The following is a 17283-nucleotide window of genomic DNA, read 5'->3' as shown; positions in this document are numbered from 1 at the left end:
ACGTACTCAATTTCTTTTGTATAATTGGACAAAAACTTTTTGACTATTTAGGATAGCATTTTTAACTATCTGCATGAATATCATTAAAAAAATAATTCTACAACAACTCAAATGACTATATATGATGAAATTTAATTATATTCTACTCACTGTGTCCAAAATTAAAAAATTGCGGAAAATTAGCAAGTAACATAGTGTCTGAGAATGAAATATTTAGCTATGGTCTTCTTGATATTTGAGTTTATTGATTTTGTGGTTAAAGTTTTAAGATGGTACTCAAAAATTAGATTAAATTTCGTTTATATCAGTACATTTGGTAAGCTTCTCCGCTAAAGTTAGTACTAATGGATCCTCTGTTCTATGAATAATTACAATGTAGTGAGAGACTAAAGATTCAGTATGGTAGCAAGGGGGCAAATGGATTAATCTTGTCCGAATCTTGTCATAAACAGAAAAGAACAGGGATCAAAGCTCGTGAGGTTTTGATTTACTACAACTATATAAATTAACATTGTTTTTAATACTTTTATTGTTTTTACTTCACCACTTGTATGCCACTTTCAATGTACCACATCGATAGATTTCACTTCGCCGCCTTTCTTCCCTATTTTTTATTATTTCTGTTTCATGACTAGCAAAATGCAAGCTAGTTGATTTAAGTGTAATATATAAAGATTATATTTTAAGAACTATATAAGTTTAAGCATTTACTTAGGTGATATTATGAATGTTTCATTCGTTGGAATATAATTTTTTTGGATGTTTAGAGAGCCACAACAAGAACAAGGGTGAGAATCGATCCCTGAATCTCTTAAAATTAAAATAAAAGTTTTAACCAGTTGATTTATCCCTCACTCTCACTCTCACACTATATATTAATAATGTGACTAAATATATATTTAATTTGACTCATTGGTAGTGATGATTGCCTTGCAAACGCTTTAGGAAGGCAACTTTAGTTTTGATTGTTAAAAGGATGGTTAGGCTTAAATAATTTTATATTGTACCATAACATGATGATGTACAATAAGATTTATAAAATGATATAAGTATTCCAGGTAAGTATCATATTAGCTAGCTTAATTAAACCTTAGTAATCACCTTTAGAAAGTTGTCTAAAGCATATCGTTGATGCAAGTTAGCAAGTAATCCGTATAAAATGTCGCTATTACACAAATCAACTACTCTATTTTATATCTCTCAGATCCCAATTACAAAGTATTACCAATTTGGTTTCAATAAATAACCTCTAAATAAAGTAACTCCGATCACACAGAAAAAACACCGTTATCAATTTGATTTCGATAAAATTATTAGAAGCTTAATAAATTATTACAATAATACCACTGCACGATGACAGTTTATCTCGAAATGATAACTATACAAGTTTGATAATACTACCATGCATCTTCTCTAATCTCCATATAATTTTGGAGAGGAAAAATTTGAGAATTTTCTTTGCATTTCTTTTTAATAATAATAATAATTTTTCTCCATTCTAATTTAGATTGCATTATTTTTCCTATTTTTAATATCCATCAAAGAAGCCCTAGTAATTTGTACACTCAAATGTGGATTCTTCAAAGCAAAAGACTCAAACTTAGAGGAAAAGACTATATCCTCCATGTTTCTCACTATAAAATTCAAGGCAGTATCTTTTAAAGTTAAGTTAGAACAAACATCTGAAATCTCTAGAATGTCTAGGGCATTGGTTGAACTAAGAGAATTCAGCATTTGTCGATCACAAAATTTCTGTAGGAAGTGTATCTCGTACTTATCAGCTGCAACTGATAGCGAGTACACGTGCTTTTCGACCTTTTCGATGGGCAAGCTCCCGGAGTAGAGGAACTTAAGGAGGGATTCTAGCTCGTCGTGGTTGAGTTCTGGTAGAGTTATGGCTTCGTTGGGTGCTTCTTTACAATCATCTGAGTCTAACATGTTTTTGAAGATCTCTGATTTTGCTGCCTGTAATAATGTACCACAAACCTATGTTATACAGTAAGTTATAACACTTTGGTCTTTAAGAATATGTTCGCCCTTATTTTATTATTATTATTTTTTTTTAAATGTGGGACACACAATACTCACACTTGCATGTAACAAATTAACAATTATTGCGCCCTAGCCTAGTTGTTTCAACATTGTCCATCTAAACTAATTGGGTAGTTAATTACACATCCAAATTAAAGCCGGGTTGTTAATTTTTAAGGATTAAATAACTTATATGATTAAGTGGATTAAAGACACTATATGAAAAATAAAGAAAAATTTAATTAGGCAAAACTATTTGAAATGTAATTAATCAATTGAAGAGGTAAATTAAATGACATACCAATAATGCTCTGTGAGCAGGAATAGGAGGTCCATTGTTGCCAGGCTTTACAAGGATATCAGTATGAAATTCATCTTTGAAGGCAGCTTCAAACTCACCTAAAAAGCTTATTTTATCATTTAATTCCTCTTCCATGTCTTTCATTTCCTTCACCCATTTCAGTACATTGGCAAAACCCTGAAGCCAATTTCAAATAACATAAATACTACTTGTGTTTGATAATTCAATTAAATACTTGTATAAATTAACAAAAACAACTATAATAATAATTAGGATTGTAACTAGAAAATGATGTTCAATTATTATCCATCATTTCATAATGATCAATATGATTCACTAGTAACACGTTATCTAATTTCACAAAAAAGCTACGGAGTAATATTTTTTCTAAAAACACACATAAACAGAATAGATCGATCAAGATATGAGTCTAAAATAATGCCAAGTTCAAAACATATATCAAGATTGTATCGTCATACTCAAGGCATCCCAAAACAAGATTGCTTAATGTATAGTAACACATATTTCCTTGTACAAATAAAGCAATGTAGTAAAGACAATTTAGGGTCTGTTCTCATTGACTGAACTCAGCTGAACTGAACTCAGCTGAACTGAACTGAACTGAACTGAAATGAATATTTTATAAGAGAAGGAAATTAGGAGCTGAACTGAACTGAACTGAACTGAACTGAACTGAACTGAACTCAGCTGAACTGAACTGAACTGAACTGAATTTCAACGTAAGAGAACAGGCCCTTAGTGCACAAGACACCATATACAGATATATACTCGTGTTGAATTTGAAAGATGAACAACTTGATTAAGTCGTGTAACGGTTATTACTTGTATTAGATGTTGATAGTTATGGACTATAATTAAGTACAGTAGTTAGAAACTTAGCATCAAGGCCAAAAATATTGTATAGTAGAGCGTTACATATTACCTAAAATAAGTGTACTCATTAGAGACAAATAAATAGGAAATTCGACCTACCATATTGCCATCGATGAACATTTACAACATCACCCGCTTTATACGCAATTATTGGGTTAAGAAGCATGGGGAATCTTAATTTAGCAAATTCCACCATTTTATGACTAGATTATTTAATGGTCTAAAGATTATATTATTAATGTATATGAAATTATTTTTTGAAGGTCAATATAACACTTAATATCTTCCAATGAACTCAACTGCATGGTTGGTGAAATTTCCTCCTTCCTAGAAAAATAAATAATGAAAAGCACCTCCGCATAATTATCTTTTGTTTTTCTAAACAATTAACAAATCAATTAGCTGAATGACTTAGGCCTAAGCTATACGTTAAAAAATACTCCATAATAGGGATTGCTTAAGTTCAATTTATAGCTAAAATATATTTTCGGCCCAAGGGACCTAGCTATAATGGCTAGCATAATGTTTACTGGCCTATCGATCATCAACCACGTACTTATTTCTATTATTTCATTTCAAAATCCCCTCCCTAGTTATTAATTAATTATCATGTCATCAACATCAACACTATACATATGAAAAATTCTCCAACCTTAATTATTAGCCTTACAAAAATTGTGACATGATGGTCCTTTATTTAGTTTTATACGAAGTATAATATAAAGTATTCTTCCTATCACAATTCACAACTAAAGCACACCTTGAATCCAATAAGAAGTAACTCAAATATATAATATCATATCATAAATTTAAATAGTAAGAGGCTTCAAAACATAATTAAAATAAAAGCATTCATAACAGTTAACATGATCATTTAAACAATAATAACATGGGACGATACTAATTACCTTACAAGATGGATTAGAAGATGAAATCACATTGGTGCCTCCTGATTTCTCACCACATTTATGATTATGATTGCTACTGATATCGCCATCGAATTTGTTAACCAAGGAGATTAAGTTCCTTGCACCTTCATAGCAAGCTGCACAAATCGTATTCCTTGGTGGCCTTAGAATGAAAGGCATTGTTGTGCAAATTGAACAATCCATTTCTTATTATGAGATCCTGGAAAAGAAGAGGAAGAAGAAAGAAGAATGTTTATATAGATATATAATAAAAGTTTGTATAAGTTGATGAGCAATTTTCTAAGTCAACTTCATGACAAGTATATGTACTAGCTAGTAGCTACTTTAAGTTACGTACCCTTCATTTTTTAAATTAAAAGTTTGTTGAAGTATAATTTAATTGTTACTTGATTATAATATGAGAGATTAATGATTGCTTTCTTTATAGGGTATGTAATTATAGATGCATGTATGACAATGACAAAATTGGCCTTACACTATCTGTTTAAGGGTTGTTGATTAAGTAGATCAATGAATAGGTTGATAAACAATTAAATCATTTCAACTAGCTAGGCATAAATTCCTTACAAAATTGATAAGGATTATTTAAAGGTTAATTAGATGATATATAAAATTAACTTAACTTACGGAAACTAGTATATGAACAACAGTGTAATCGACAAAAGTCAAAATTGTTTTGAATAGTATTATATTATATTTAAATGACACTTGTTAATGTCTAAATATTAAACCATAACCACAGCCTTATCCTTTTAATTTTTTAGATCAACACCAATAATTATGTCATTAATAATAGACATATATTCATGCATCAAATAATACGAAATTGGAATATATGTCCAAGGTCTTTTGGAGATGAGAATGAAAATATATGTATTTCATTTCTCTAATCATTGGTTTGGTGAAATTTAGCCAGCCTCATAGAGTCATAACAAATATTAATGGTTATGATAATCAATAAAAGTTTATCTATACGTAAAAATAAATAAATAAATAAATAAAGGTGATTAACAATAGTTATGGCATAATAGAACTATAGAAGGGTCAAATGGTCAAATAGCAAAGTAAGTTAAGAGTTGGTAGGCAAGTATTAGAAGGTGCCTAGAATAATTTATAGCTTAGAGACGAATCATGAAGAAGGTTTGGAAAAAGAAAGGGACTTTCCAACCTTACTAACAGCAGATATGAGTTAAGCTTTGCACGTCTAACGGTCTAATCATCTAATTCAAACTCATACCTTCTCCCCTTTTTTTTCTTCTTCCTTTCCACAGTCGACATCATCATTTTTCTTTTTCAACTTGATTTTCATAATAATAAAATAAACATAATAAAATAAATGATGCTTTTTTCTTTGTGGTTGGTCACACCGTGTGGTCGAGTTTACCCATTCAGTGGTTATTTATTAAAGGGTTATTCACTCGGTCAAGGGTTACTTATTTTGGGGTTTCAGTCGTTTTGCGCGTTTTTGCCGAGGTTACTTATTCAGGGGTTACACAGCTGGTCAAGAGTTACTTATTTTAGGGTTATTTATTCGGTTAACGTGTTTTCTGTGTGAGAGTAATTCCTAACCGATCAAGTAACCCCTGACCAAGTAACACCTGACCGACCGAGTAAATCCCGACCGACTGACTGAGCAATCCCTAAATAAATGACTCCTGACCGACCGAGTAACCAATGAATAAGCTAAGTAACCCCGACTGTACGATGTGATCAATAACCACATGTAAAAATTTGTGTAAAATAAAAATGTATAGAAATTAATAATAATAATACTATTTGACATCATAACATGGTACTAGTTAGTAGTTACAACTTCTACAATATTACAAAAATGCCACGTTAGGATTTCCTACAATCTAGGCGAATCTTTGTATTCTCTCCATTCCTAAAAATCCGACTCACTTTTTATTTGCGTGGTCTCCAATAAATTTCTTTGACCATAAATATCTTCATTTATGTATAACAGTATAAGTGAAAATTATGTCCACATGAATAGCAGTGTAGTAAAAACAATTTAGCATTGTCCAGGCCGTAGTTTAATTCTATTGTATAGTAACTCGTAATATATATGTCAAAGTTATTTTACTTTGACCATATAATTATAAATAGTAAATAAGTTAAATTTTCAAAAACAGAGGTAGTATTTAAATCCTTTGCAGGCGACTGTTTTAGCAACTTTCCTTATTTTTCCAATTATTGCAAAGGATTCAACCTGTCGCTCGATAGGAATAATTGGGGTGTTGGATGGCACAATGGGGCTTGTAACATGTGCACAAGACATGTAGACCCAAGGACATGGCATACAAACAGATAATTTTGTCATCATTTGATGGTATGTCATCTTTGCCTTAAGACATGATGATTAAGGATAAATTAGATGGTTTCGAGCACTATTCATGAGTCCCAAGGCCCTTTGGGGACCCATGAAAGTACCTAAATGCATAATCTCACCGGGTGAAAAAATGATGTATGGAAGCCAAATTTGAATGCTATAATACACGAAATCGAAACAATTTAGGAGGTGTCGAGACTTAGTGTCAGAAATTCACGAAATTCTACGAGATGCATCCCGAGGTCATATAATGTTATTTCGACATATATACGATCATTTGGCGGCCACATAAAGGCCTCATGAAATCTTATAGCCCATACAAGAGGCGTGTATGAAAACAGATAAATTGGATGATTTAAGGCACATTGGATGGTTCCACCTACCCAATTGGACACTCTGAGGGTATTAGGGTCCATAGTCAGCTTCTCGGCAATTTTTGTTTCCAGGTAATAAAAAATCGAATTTTTGCTGAAATTGAAGCCTATAATTCACGTTTTTTGGTAATTTTGGAGGTTTCGGGACCCAGTGTCGAAAATTCTCGAGATACTAGGAGATGCATCTCGGGGTCATATAATGTCATTTGGAACCATATATGATCATTATATGTTATCATAAATGTCCGTGGTAGCTTTAAGTTTGTGAAATCGGTGCAAGTTGTAAACGGATAAATTGACAGATTAAAGGCATATTTGGATGGTTTACCCACATAAATGGACTCTCGGGGTGTATTAGGGTCCATGGAAAGAATTTCGGCAAATTAAATTTCCGGGTCCAAAAAAGTGAAAAATTGTCCAAAATTGAAGTCAATACACGATTAAAGGTCAATTTTTGACATTTTCTTAAAAAATGAACAGAATGCTTGGGGTGACTCCTGGGTCATATAAGATGATCTGAAATCATAGGACATCTATAATGATGTTTATAAAGTACCAAGAATGAGTTTTGTTTCTATTTTAAGATTCATGAAATATAATAATATCGTATAAATGAAATGATGTGATGTGGCTTGATTATAATGATGTCATAAAAGTGTAATGAAGTGATGTGACTTAGCTTAATTGACTATAATGATATCATATGAATTTAATGATGTAATAGTAATTTAACGATGTCATATTTATAATGATGTGATGTCATAATAATATGATGTGACTTGACAATAATGATGTCATAAAAGTACAATAATGTCTTATTAGTGATATCATATAAGTATAATGATGCCATATAACCATAATAGTGATGTGATGTGACTTGATAATATTAATGAAAAATAACACATGCTATGATGTAACTATGGATAATCATAATAATTTTTACATGTGTGTTGATTGATGTGATGTGATACGTTGATTGATAGACTTTGGATAACCATACTACTATTTATGTTTGTAATGTAAGTATCATATCTTATCTCATGCAAACACAATAATCAATTACCTCATTTCATCATCAATTAACACAAATTGTCCTCTGAGGTCAATTACCTCTATTCCCGGTCCATCCCTCGAAAGACGGACAATAAGGGTAATATGGGATGTACTAAAGTGTCAAAAACCTATCCCCCCATCATTCCCAACTTTTTTCCCCATTTTCTGGGACTGCTTTAACAACTTTTCCTAATTTTCCAATCATCGCATTTTTTTCCGTATTTTCGGGATGTTACCTTGATGTACAATTTCTACCGAGCGGCGGGTTGAATCCTTTGCAGATGACTTAAATACATGACGGGGTATTGTAAGTGGCAGAGTGGTCTTGCTACCACAATCCACTAAAATTCATCTCTATGTTGCTTCGATTCGTCCCTCCCCCACGACCCTATGGACCCAAGGACAAGGCATACAAACAATGAAACAAATACTTTTGTCATTTAAGGGTATGTCGTTTTTGCCTTAAAACATGATGATTAAAAATGAATGAGATGGTTTCGGGCACTATTCATGAGTCTCAACTCCCAAGGCCTTTTGAGAACCCATGGAAGTACCCAGATGCATAATCTCGCCGGGTGAAAAAATGATGTATGGAACTCAAATTGAAGGCTATAATACACGAAATCGGAGCAATTAGGAGGTGTCGGGATCCGGTGTCAGAAATTCACGGAATTCTATGGGATGCATTCCGGGTTCATATAATGTTACTTCGACCCATATACGATCATTAGTCGGCTATATAAAGGCCTTGTGAAAGCTTATAGCCCATACAAGAGGCGTGTATGAAAACGGGTTAATTGGATGCTTTAAGCCAAATTGGATGGTTCCACCCACCCAATTAGACTCTCGGAGGGTATTAGAACCTATATATAAGAAGCTTGTCGGCAATTTTTGTGTTCCATGTTAAAAAAAAAAAAAAAAAAAAGAGTAATCTTCATGTCCAAGCCCAATTATTTTCTACAGGGTTGTCATTATGTGTGCTACTTGATAAATGGACTTGGACTTTTTAGTACAACTTTTGGGCTAAGTACAAAATAAATATGTTAATTGGGTTTGTTGTGCCCAATGATCCATTTAGAAACACTAATTGGTCATTTTCATTTTTGCATCATATACTAATAATTATCCATTACTCCGTACTTAATTGTCTCAGTTTTCTATTGAGCTCCCAAAAAAATATGTACTTGTAGAAATAATATGTAGGGGCCGTTGTGAAAACATTTTATGTGTAAATGTGTATATAAGCTTCATTTATATGTCTATAAATTGATTTAAACCCACTTGATAAAAGTTTTAGCTCCGTTAATGTGGTTTTAGTTTATTAGTATTAAATTAAAAACCACATTGCAACAATAAATTGCTCTATATATGCTCAACTTGCTCGAATGTATATAGTAAACAGAGTATTGAGTACATGATAAAAACATCAAAACTTTATTTATTGATTTGTTTGTAAATGTACATACGAAAATAAAGTAGGAAAAACTCATAGCTAGTACATAATAGAGCATAATATAATCAAGCATAAAATTAGGCTCTTGCTTTTTAATCATACTTAATTAATTTAATTACTAATAGCAAGTACTTTAGATGGATCTTTTTGACATTAAAAATTAGGCTTCCACGAAATAAAATTTGTATGAATAAATCATCAAAAATTATCGTCATTCTCCATTAATTAAACGGATTTTTTGGTATTTTCCTGAGCAGTGCGCTTCTCATAATAATGGTACATTGCTGCCCCTGATAACACTGCCAATGTTAAGGCTTGTGCATGCATCCTGTCAATTAATAACAAAACAAAAGTACCAATTAAGTTTATGTGATTAGGAATTCTTTTTCATAAGAACTTATCAGTGCCTTACCAGAGATAAAAGAGATTTCATGGGATGTAGCTGAATAAAAATTTCAATTTATCTACATTAGCCCGTTAATGTGTCGTTATGACAATATTGTAACTCGTCGTTTAACAGTTTTTATATATGGGCTATTGTTTATAAACATATTTGGTAAAACTCTTTTGTTGAACTAAGGACATGTTCTGATTTACTGAACTGAATTGAACTGAACTGAACTAATTGGAGCTGAGCTAACTGAAGTGAACTGAATTGTTTATATATGAGAGAAGGAAATTAGGGTTAAACTAAACTGAAATTAAGCTGAAGAGAATATGCCCTAAATTGATAAAAAAAAAACTTTGTCATTTAAATCCGGTCTAGAAATGTAAAATTAAACTACACATCCGGTTAGAAATCATATTGTCCACTTTTAACCTTTTTAGCATAGTAGAGACTAGAAATCATACTAATAAGGAGCCATAATCAAAGATAGTTATTTAATAAATCACTAAATTTATAAAAATGAGGCATACCTAGCATGAATTAGCTTGAGGCTTGGCTTGAGAGATGATGATTTCGAACGCGAATTATAAGCAATTGATCCTCCAACTGCTGAAGCCCATAATGCTCCTGCAAGACAATACATAGAGAGCATATAATTAAATCATTGCTAAAATAATGGTTACATTGAAAATGTAATTAGCTTGATACTACTTATGTACTTTAATACTACCATTGCTCGGATTTTGGTGCCATATTACTAGCTCGAAATACATATCAACATGACAATTAATTTCGGACAAAGGGATAGTATAGATACGTAAATTAAATCAAATGATGACATTTACGAAAAGTAAAGATTAATACTCACCAATGCTAGTGAGTTTGTGCTCAGAAACCCAGGATTGCATGGCATCCATATTTCTAATTGTGTATGAGTCTTAATTTGCAAATGTTGAAAGATGTAGTAATAAGCTAGAATTGATGATGAACAAAGAAAGGATAATGTGGGTATTTATAGATTTGATGATGAGTTAGTAAGCAAAATAAATGTTGGATAAAGTGTGGCCCCTAGATTTGGATTATCTTTTAAGAGTATCATTTTTATTTTATTTTCTAATAATTATTTTCATTTATTCTAGCTAGTTTTGTGGAAAACTAGTGGCTCAAGTTGCCTGGTTTTTTAATTTTAAGGCCAAAATAAGGCAAAGGACTAGGAAAAAAGTGAAGAGTATGGGTCACGTGCTGTGGGCAAGGCCGGTGGTTTTATGTTGTAAACTGATCAAAAGCTCGGATAAAGATAGTCAGATTTTTGCAGTTAGTGTCTAATTAGTGGTTATGTGCATGAATTTAGTCTTGATTCTTCTCAAAAAGTTGTTGACATAGGGATCGGTTTTTGCTTTAATAATACAGTCATATTGTAGGATCCTATAGAGTATTCTTTTTGTGCGGGATTAATAATCATATGTACGTATATGTTTAAGGAATAGAGTATTTAAAATAGAGGTTTAGAATTAAACTTGTTCGATTATTACCCTTGTTAAATTTAAGAGAATACGAAATGGGTTTAGGCTTGTCAAACAAGGAGGAGTTGATGGGGATATTTCAGACCGCTTACAAGTCCAAAAGAGTTTCTATACTACAATTGATCGGTGATAATTGCATTTTTCTACCTTATTAAATGGTGATATATTTGTTCTCTTCTATACGTGTGACAACTTATATATGAATAGCAGTGGGGTTTCAACTTTCTCTGTCATGCGAATGTCTTAAACATTTCAGGGATAACTAAAAAAAGATAAGTAATCAATTATACGCCATGATACTTTTAGGGGTTGGATATGATGTCCAGCCAAATCTTTATACAATTGATACTACATGCCCAGTTTAGAAGAACACAACCTAAACTCTAGTTACAAGAATAAATTTGAGTTAATTTAAAAGAATTTGAGTAAATTTGGGCAATTGTTTTGATTTGATGCAAACTTGAAATCCAATTTCACCAATTGATTTTATTAATCATATGTTGGTTTCACTGATTGATTATATAGATCAACTAATGTTGGTCATAGTGGATTCTAGAATGGACCCGCACTCTTGTTTTTAACTTTGTTAATTCTCTAAAACACCATTTTCTTTTTTATGAAACACCATTTGTTTAGACTTAATTGGCAAACTATTTGGCTAATAAAGTTTTTGAGTCGATGAAACTTTATGAAATATCTTTCACTAAAAATAAAGATAAGCACAGGCTTAATTATACTAAGAGTACACACAAATCACATATTTTGTGTCATGTCATGCCATGCTTGATTGATAATTTAAATATAACAGTCGATTAAAATATGCTTCACATCAAATTTCCTCAATTTTAAACACGAAATGAACCGATTACTTTAAATATCGAATATAAAAATTTGAAAATAATGTCCATATAGTAGTCGATTATCAAATTATTAATCCACTAATACGACATTTGGGCCATGCCAACACTAAACTTAACTCATGTGGAACCACCTTTTCCCAAATAATAGTGCATTGATAAGCAATTTTGGCGCATTTGGGCTTTTTAACCATCAATCCACAATCATCACCTTTACTCTTTTCTCCCTCTTTCTCATTCCAGAAAATTGTCGAAGACGGAAGATTTTCCCGCCATTTCAAACTTCTTCTTCTACCCAATTCACTCTTTCTCTCTCCTCAAATTTATCAGCAATTTTGCAGCAATAACCCATTACCAAATCACAGTTAACAACAGCAAGCTAATACAATTCAACAATGGAAGCTGAGCAACGAAGATCGAAGAGGAAACCCCTTTCTGATTGCACAAATACCCTTCAAAATCGAAGGAAAAATCCTTCATCTTCTTCGAAAATACCCAAATCGCAAACCCTAATTAAACCTCCTAAACCCTTTAATTCTGCTGCTAATATTGTCAGTAACAAACAGGTTAATACTAGTTCTTCAATTTGTAGTTCGCCGAAATCGAATACTAGTACTGGGTCTAATAATTCTCAGAATATTTCATCGATTCCTCGCTCTCCTGAGCCTCCTGCACCTGCTACTCCTCTTTCGGATGCTGGTATGTGATTTTCTTTCTCTAATTTTGGTTAATTTTGATTTTGATTGAAACCCTAATTTTGAATTTTTTTTTAGGTTTTTGAGTTGTTATGTGTGCTGTTTCTTTGATTGAATCGTTTTAAGATGTAGATTTGTTTGTGTTAATGAGATGAAGCTGCTTTTCTGGGATTTATGATTGATTTTTGAGGATTGAACTGAGTTTCTGGGTTTGATGAGCTGTTTTGCCGATTTGGGTTTATATAATTTAATTTTTAGGGGAATGGATAGTATATCTTACGAAGTGGAACTGTGAAGTGTTCCTCTATTAGCTTACTCGGACTCTGCTAGAAGTGTCCGACATGTCAAGTGAATTTTGAGTGATTTTGATCTGAAATGAAGTCTCTATGTGCGTATCCATGTCTAAGTGTCGAGTATCTGACATGGATAGTTGAGGTGAAACGAGGAATCAGACTATTAGAGTAACATAACCGCTGCACTTGATTGAACTCGAAACCTGATGGATAAGGGTTTAGATGAAAGAGATGGGAAGATGAGTAACGTGGGGATCATATTGTTAACTTGTGAATGAATATGCTACTTTCATCATCCTGAGAATTCACAGTCTCCGTTAGATGCGTTCATGGACTGAATGCTATAGAATCGTTTTTATTGTGCTTCTTGAAGTGTTGCTTACTTGCTTCAATGAGACCGGACATGCTCGTTGTGATGAATTTGATTGCCCATGTAATGGTGGTGCTATGAGACCCGAGGTTCAGTTTGCTGTTGTGAGATGCAGAGAATAGTTGTGAGCTTGTTGAAAGGCACCTGATGCTTAGATAAACGTCTGCGAGTTAAATTGTATCTTGCAACACTTGATATTGAGGGATCCACTGGGTTCAGCTTGGATACACGGAATTATATGGAATGCAGTTGCTAAACAAAATTGAAATAGATCTGTTGAACAGTGGCATCTTATTGCTTTACTTCCATTGAACATGCTGCTTGCATGGAAATTGTTCTATTCTTAGATGTCATCACTTTCGTTTCTGGCTTGTTTGGCAGGCAATAATTTATGGTTTTACTAGTAATGGTCTATATTATGTTCTCCTATTTAATAGAAAGTCTCATTCCAATATCCCTGATTTTTTTCTTTACCCAATTATTTCTTTTTTGCATATGTTTTTATTGCCACTTTAAAGATGGTATTGACTATTGAGTGACAAGAGACATTTATGTAAAAAAATCTACCATTTATCTTGGGCTCTTGGCCCACCTAACAGGCCAATAATGTTATCATTTGGTTGTTGACTATTTGACTTAGGTAGTTTGGTTATGCCTTATGCTGTGCTACTCCCCACCTTTATTGATTATTTTGATTGCATGGGGGTACAGCTACATGAGTTTCATATCATCAGTGTAATTTCAATCCATCAAAAGGTGTAGTTATTCAGCTTGCCTTGTATTTGATCTTCTTTCCTGATAGTGCAACATTTACCGAGACTTTTTAATCTGATTTTGTAAGGTGGCGTAGATGGTAAGAAATCTAGGCTTTCAGCTGATCAGAGTCAAAGACATGATGCACCCAGAAAGGATAAAAGAAAGATGGTTGCAGATGATCAGAGTCAAAGACATGATGCACCAAGAAAGGATAAGGGAAAGATGGTTGCAGATGTTCTTGCAGTTGATCAGAGTCAAAGACATGATGCACCAAGAAAGGATAAGGGAAAGATGGTTGCAGATTCTTCTATCATCCAGTTACCCACATCTTTGACATCTAATTCCTTACAGGTATCATCATCATCAGCTCCTGGTCATTGTTCTCGCCCTGATAATCAATCTGTTCAGAATGAAAGCCTACATACACAAACAATAAAAGATAAGGGAAAGGCAATTGTAGATGTTCGCCCTGAGAATCAATCTGTTCAGAATGAAAACCTACACACACAAACAATAAAAGATAAGGGGAAGGCAATTGTTGATGCTACCGTTATTGAATCACCTTCCCCGTGGACATCAAAGTATTTACATTCATCATCATCATCATTCACCTCCGATGATTCTCTCTCCAAGATATCTGCAGTTTATAGTCAGAAACTCCATGTACTAACAAGGAAGGATAAAGGCAAAATGGTCTTAGAGACTCCTACCACTGAGGCATCTGAACCATCAACTCCACATGCGCCCCATGCATCACAAGCTGCTTCTGGTAAATATTCCTGCATCAATTACTGTTTCTTATTTTAATTCTCATGAGTACATTAGCTATGTGTAGCAGTCTCTTATAAACCTTATGAAATACTTCGTTTATTTGAACATCATAAAGATTGACTTAGACATCCTTATTTTCATATTTTATTAACATCATGTTTCATATTTGCACAATGAATTTGCCTCAAGTCTGTCATTGTGTCCTTTTATATAAATATCCATTCCATTTGCCACTAATTTTATTTAGCACTGTTGTTTTAGAAGTTAGTTTGTAATTGAGATATGTTTCTTCGAGGAAATATAATCTTATTGTTATAGTTGGCTTTTAGAAACATTTGCTAATAATAAAAAAATTGTAGTGACCAAACATTACGAGAAGTTCACTGGCATAGTTTATAATCTCAATACTGCATACGTAGTACATTTTAATTACATTTATTTTTTACAAAAATAAATTTTATGTAATTTCTATAAATATTATATTTAAATGTATATATTATACCTTATGCTATATTGTAATTATTGTTTCTTGGAAATGTATTAATTTATGGGGTTTGCCTTACTGTTGCTAAGGTACTCGCGGGAGACCTCTAACGGTCTATACTCATAGAAAAGCCCGACAAGGAAGAAAGCATGCAGCTGGAAAGATCAGTGAACCTTTAACTTGCCCTCCTGCCCAGAGGATAAAGAAGAAAGGGTAATTAAAACTCTCCATTTATTCATACTTCTGTATCTTCCCACTCTCCACCCATCCCAAACCTCATGTTTCCTGTTTATAAATCATACAATATCGTCTCTGAGAATGGAAATCTTGTGATTAATTTCTATCTTGTCAATTAACTCAGATACTTCTTAGATGAGAAGCTCCTCTTGTTGTATGTTCTGTTGGTGTCTTGAATGAGATGGTGCTTTTTTCAACTTCTGAATGATATTTGGCAACCATATTGGTGGCACTAAAATGCCGTGAATTCATAGTGTACGGAGTGCAAGTTTCAATGCTTTATCACTGCTATGACAGCTCCCTATTCCCAGAACAATTTTTTTTTTTTTTAAATTATAGTTTGGATATCTCATGCCGATTTTTACCCTCATTCATATTTTGCACTGCTCTTATTACTCTGTATACTGCAGGTTGGAACTAGATTCTGATCAAGGTGATAGCAATTTTGGATCACATACAGACCCTCTTCCAATGCATAAAAAGGTTAGTACTTGGACAAGCAGCAATTGAAAATTTCATTCGTCCACTTATGCATGATATTATGCTTTTGTTGCTCCCACATTATGATATTGTTTTCTTTGTCCGACTTGAGCATGTATTTAAAATTTCTCTTTCTGTTGTGAGCTGTCCTTGAAAGCTGATCCTCACACCTTTTAAAATGAACATTTGTTTGCCCTTGTAAACTGTCCTAGACAATCTTGCTTGCTGAATGTTGCTAACATCTTGACTCAGACTTTTCCTATTTGGGTGGCGGTTTTTTTTTTTTTTTTTTTTTTTTTTTTTTGGGGGGGGGGGGGGGGGTGATCATTGGCTTTTCATATTTGCTTGGAAAATGTGTTGCAATGATTTGAGGATCTCTTAACCAATTACTCAGAAGTCAATTCTGTTTTCATCAGTAACTGCATTTCTGTGTGGACTATTGGTAATATACCTGGGTTGAAAAGTCTTATTCCTTTATGTATTTGCAGAAGCGGTCTCGTCAAAAGTATGATGATTCAGTGCATGTTTTGCCAAAAGAAGAGGTAGAAAGGCTTAGAGCAATGTATGCAGATATAGATGCTTATGAGTTGCCAGAAGAGGTTGCTTCAGAAAGTGAGCTAGAGTAAAAGGATGTAAGCATCATTTTGGTTTCTTAAAGGAGGCACTCCAGTTCTTGTATAGCCGCTAATGCTAATATAATACAAATTGCATGAAAAAAATCATGTCTTAGAGTGTAGATCAGTGTAACCTCATTAGTGTTAATATCAAAGCATGTCGATGTATACATCAAGTCATCAACCTTAGAACAAGTAATATGCAAGGCATACGGGCTGTAAATTGTTACTGATAACATCAGTGGGTAGCAAATCTGAGAGTTAAGGTGCTCATTAACTGATGCTCCAGCACTCCCAGCCCTCACTCGAATTTTGTTGATGGTAGAATCATGCCCCGATAGTAGTAGAGTATATGATTGTTCAGGCTGACGGTTGTGGCTGGCTGCAACCGTTACTTTTGCTGCATTATAAGTTGTTTAGTTACGGAGTACAAAACAGAGTATTTTTT

General features: G+C 33.1%; 1 protein-coding gene, 1 long non-coding RNA gene and 1 pseudogene across 2 annotated transcripts; 1 reads left to right on the top strand and 2 right to left on the bottom strand.

Moving 5' to 3' along the window:
- Window positions 1-1503: 1503 nt before the first annotated feature.
- On the bottom strand, window positions 1504-4338 carry LOC145590662 (BTB/POZ domain-containing protein At3g56230 pseudogene; annotated as a pseudogene).
- Window positions 4339-9534: 5196 nt separating this feature from the next.
- Window positions 9535-10745, bottom strand: LOC145591053 (uncharacterized). Its single transcript, XR_014102234.1, has 3 exons — window positions 10624-10745; window positions 10286-10382; window positions 9535-9695 (listed from the first exon to the last, which is right to left on the bottom strand). It is a non-coding gene; the product is annotated as an uncharacterized LOC145591053 (long non-coding RNA).
- Window positions 10746-12242: 1497 nt separating this feature from the next.
- LOC145592614 (uncharacterized) lies at window positions 12243-17283 on the top strand. The gene is made up of 5 exons (XM_081649119.1): window positions 12243-12834; window positions 14335-15018; window positions 15594-15717; window positions 16152-16224; window positions 16710-17283. The coding sequence occupies exons 1-5, from the start codon at window positions 12531-12533 to the stop codon at window positions 16845-16847; spliced, it is 1323 nt and encodes a 440-aa protein (XP_081505245.1). The 5' UTR covers window positions 12243-12530; the 3' UTR covers window positions 16848-17283.

The sequence above is a fragment of the Chenopodium album genome, chromosome 18, assembly GCF_948465745.1.
Source record: "Chenopodium album chromosome 18, dcCheAlbu1.1, whole genome shotgun sequence".
NCBI lineage: Eukaryota > Viridiplantae > Streptophyta > Magnoliopsida > Caryophyllales > Amaranthaceae > Chenopodium > Chenopodium album.
This window is presented reverse-complemented; position numbering and strand designations above follow the sequence as displayed.

Bases quoted from the DNA above. Each gene is read 5' to 3' on its own strand.
- LOC145592614 (XM_081649119.1), top strand. From the start codon at position 12,531: ATGGAAGCTGAGCAACGAAGATCGAAGAGGAAACCCCTTTCTGATTGC. The intron at 15,019-15,593 runs GTAAATATTCCT...ACTGTTGCTAAG, and splicing joins TGCATCACAAGCTGCTTCTG to GTACTCGCGGGAGACCTCTA. The intron at 16,225-16,709 runs GTTAGTACTTGG...ATGTATTTGCAG, and splicing joins CTCTTCCAATGCATAAAAAG to AAGCGGTCTCGTCAAAAGTA.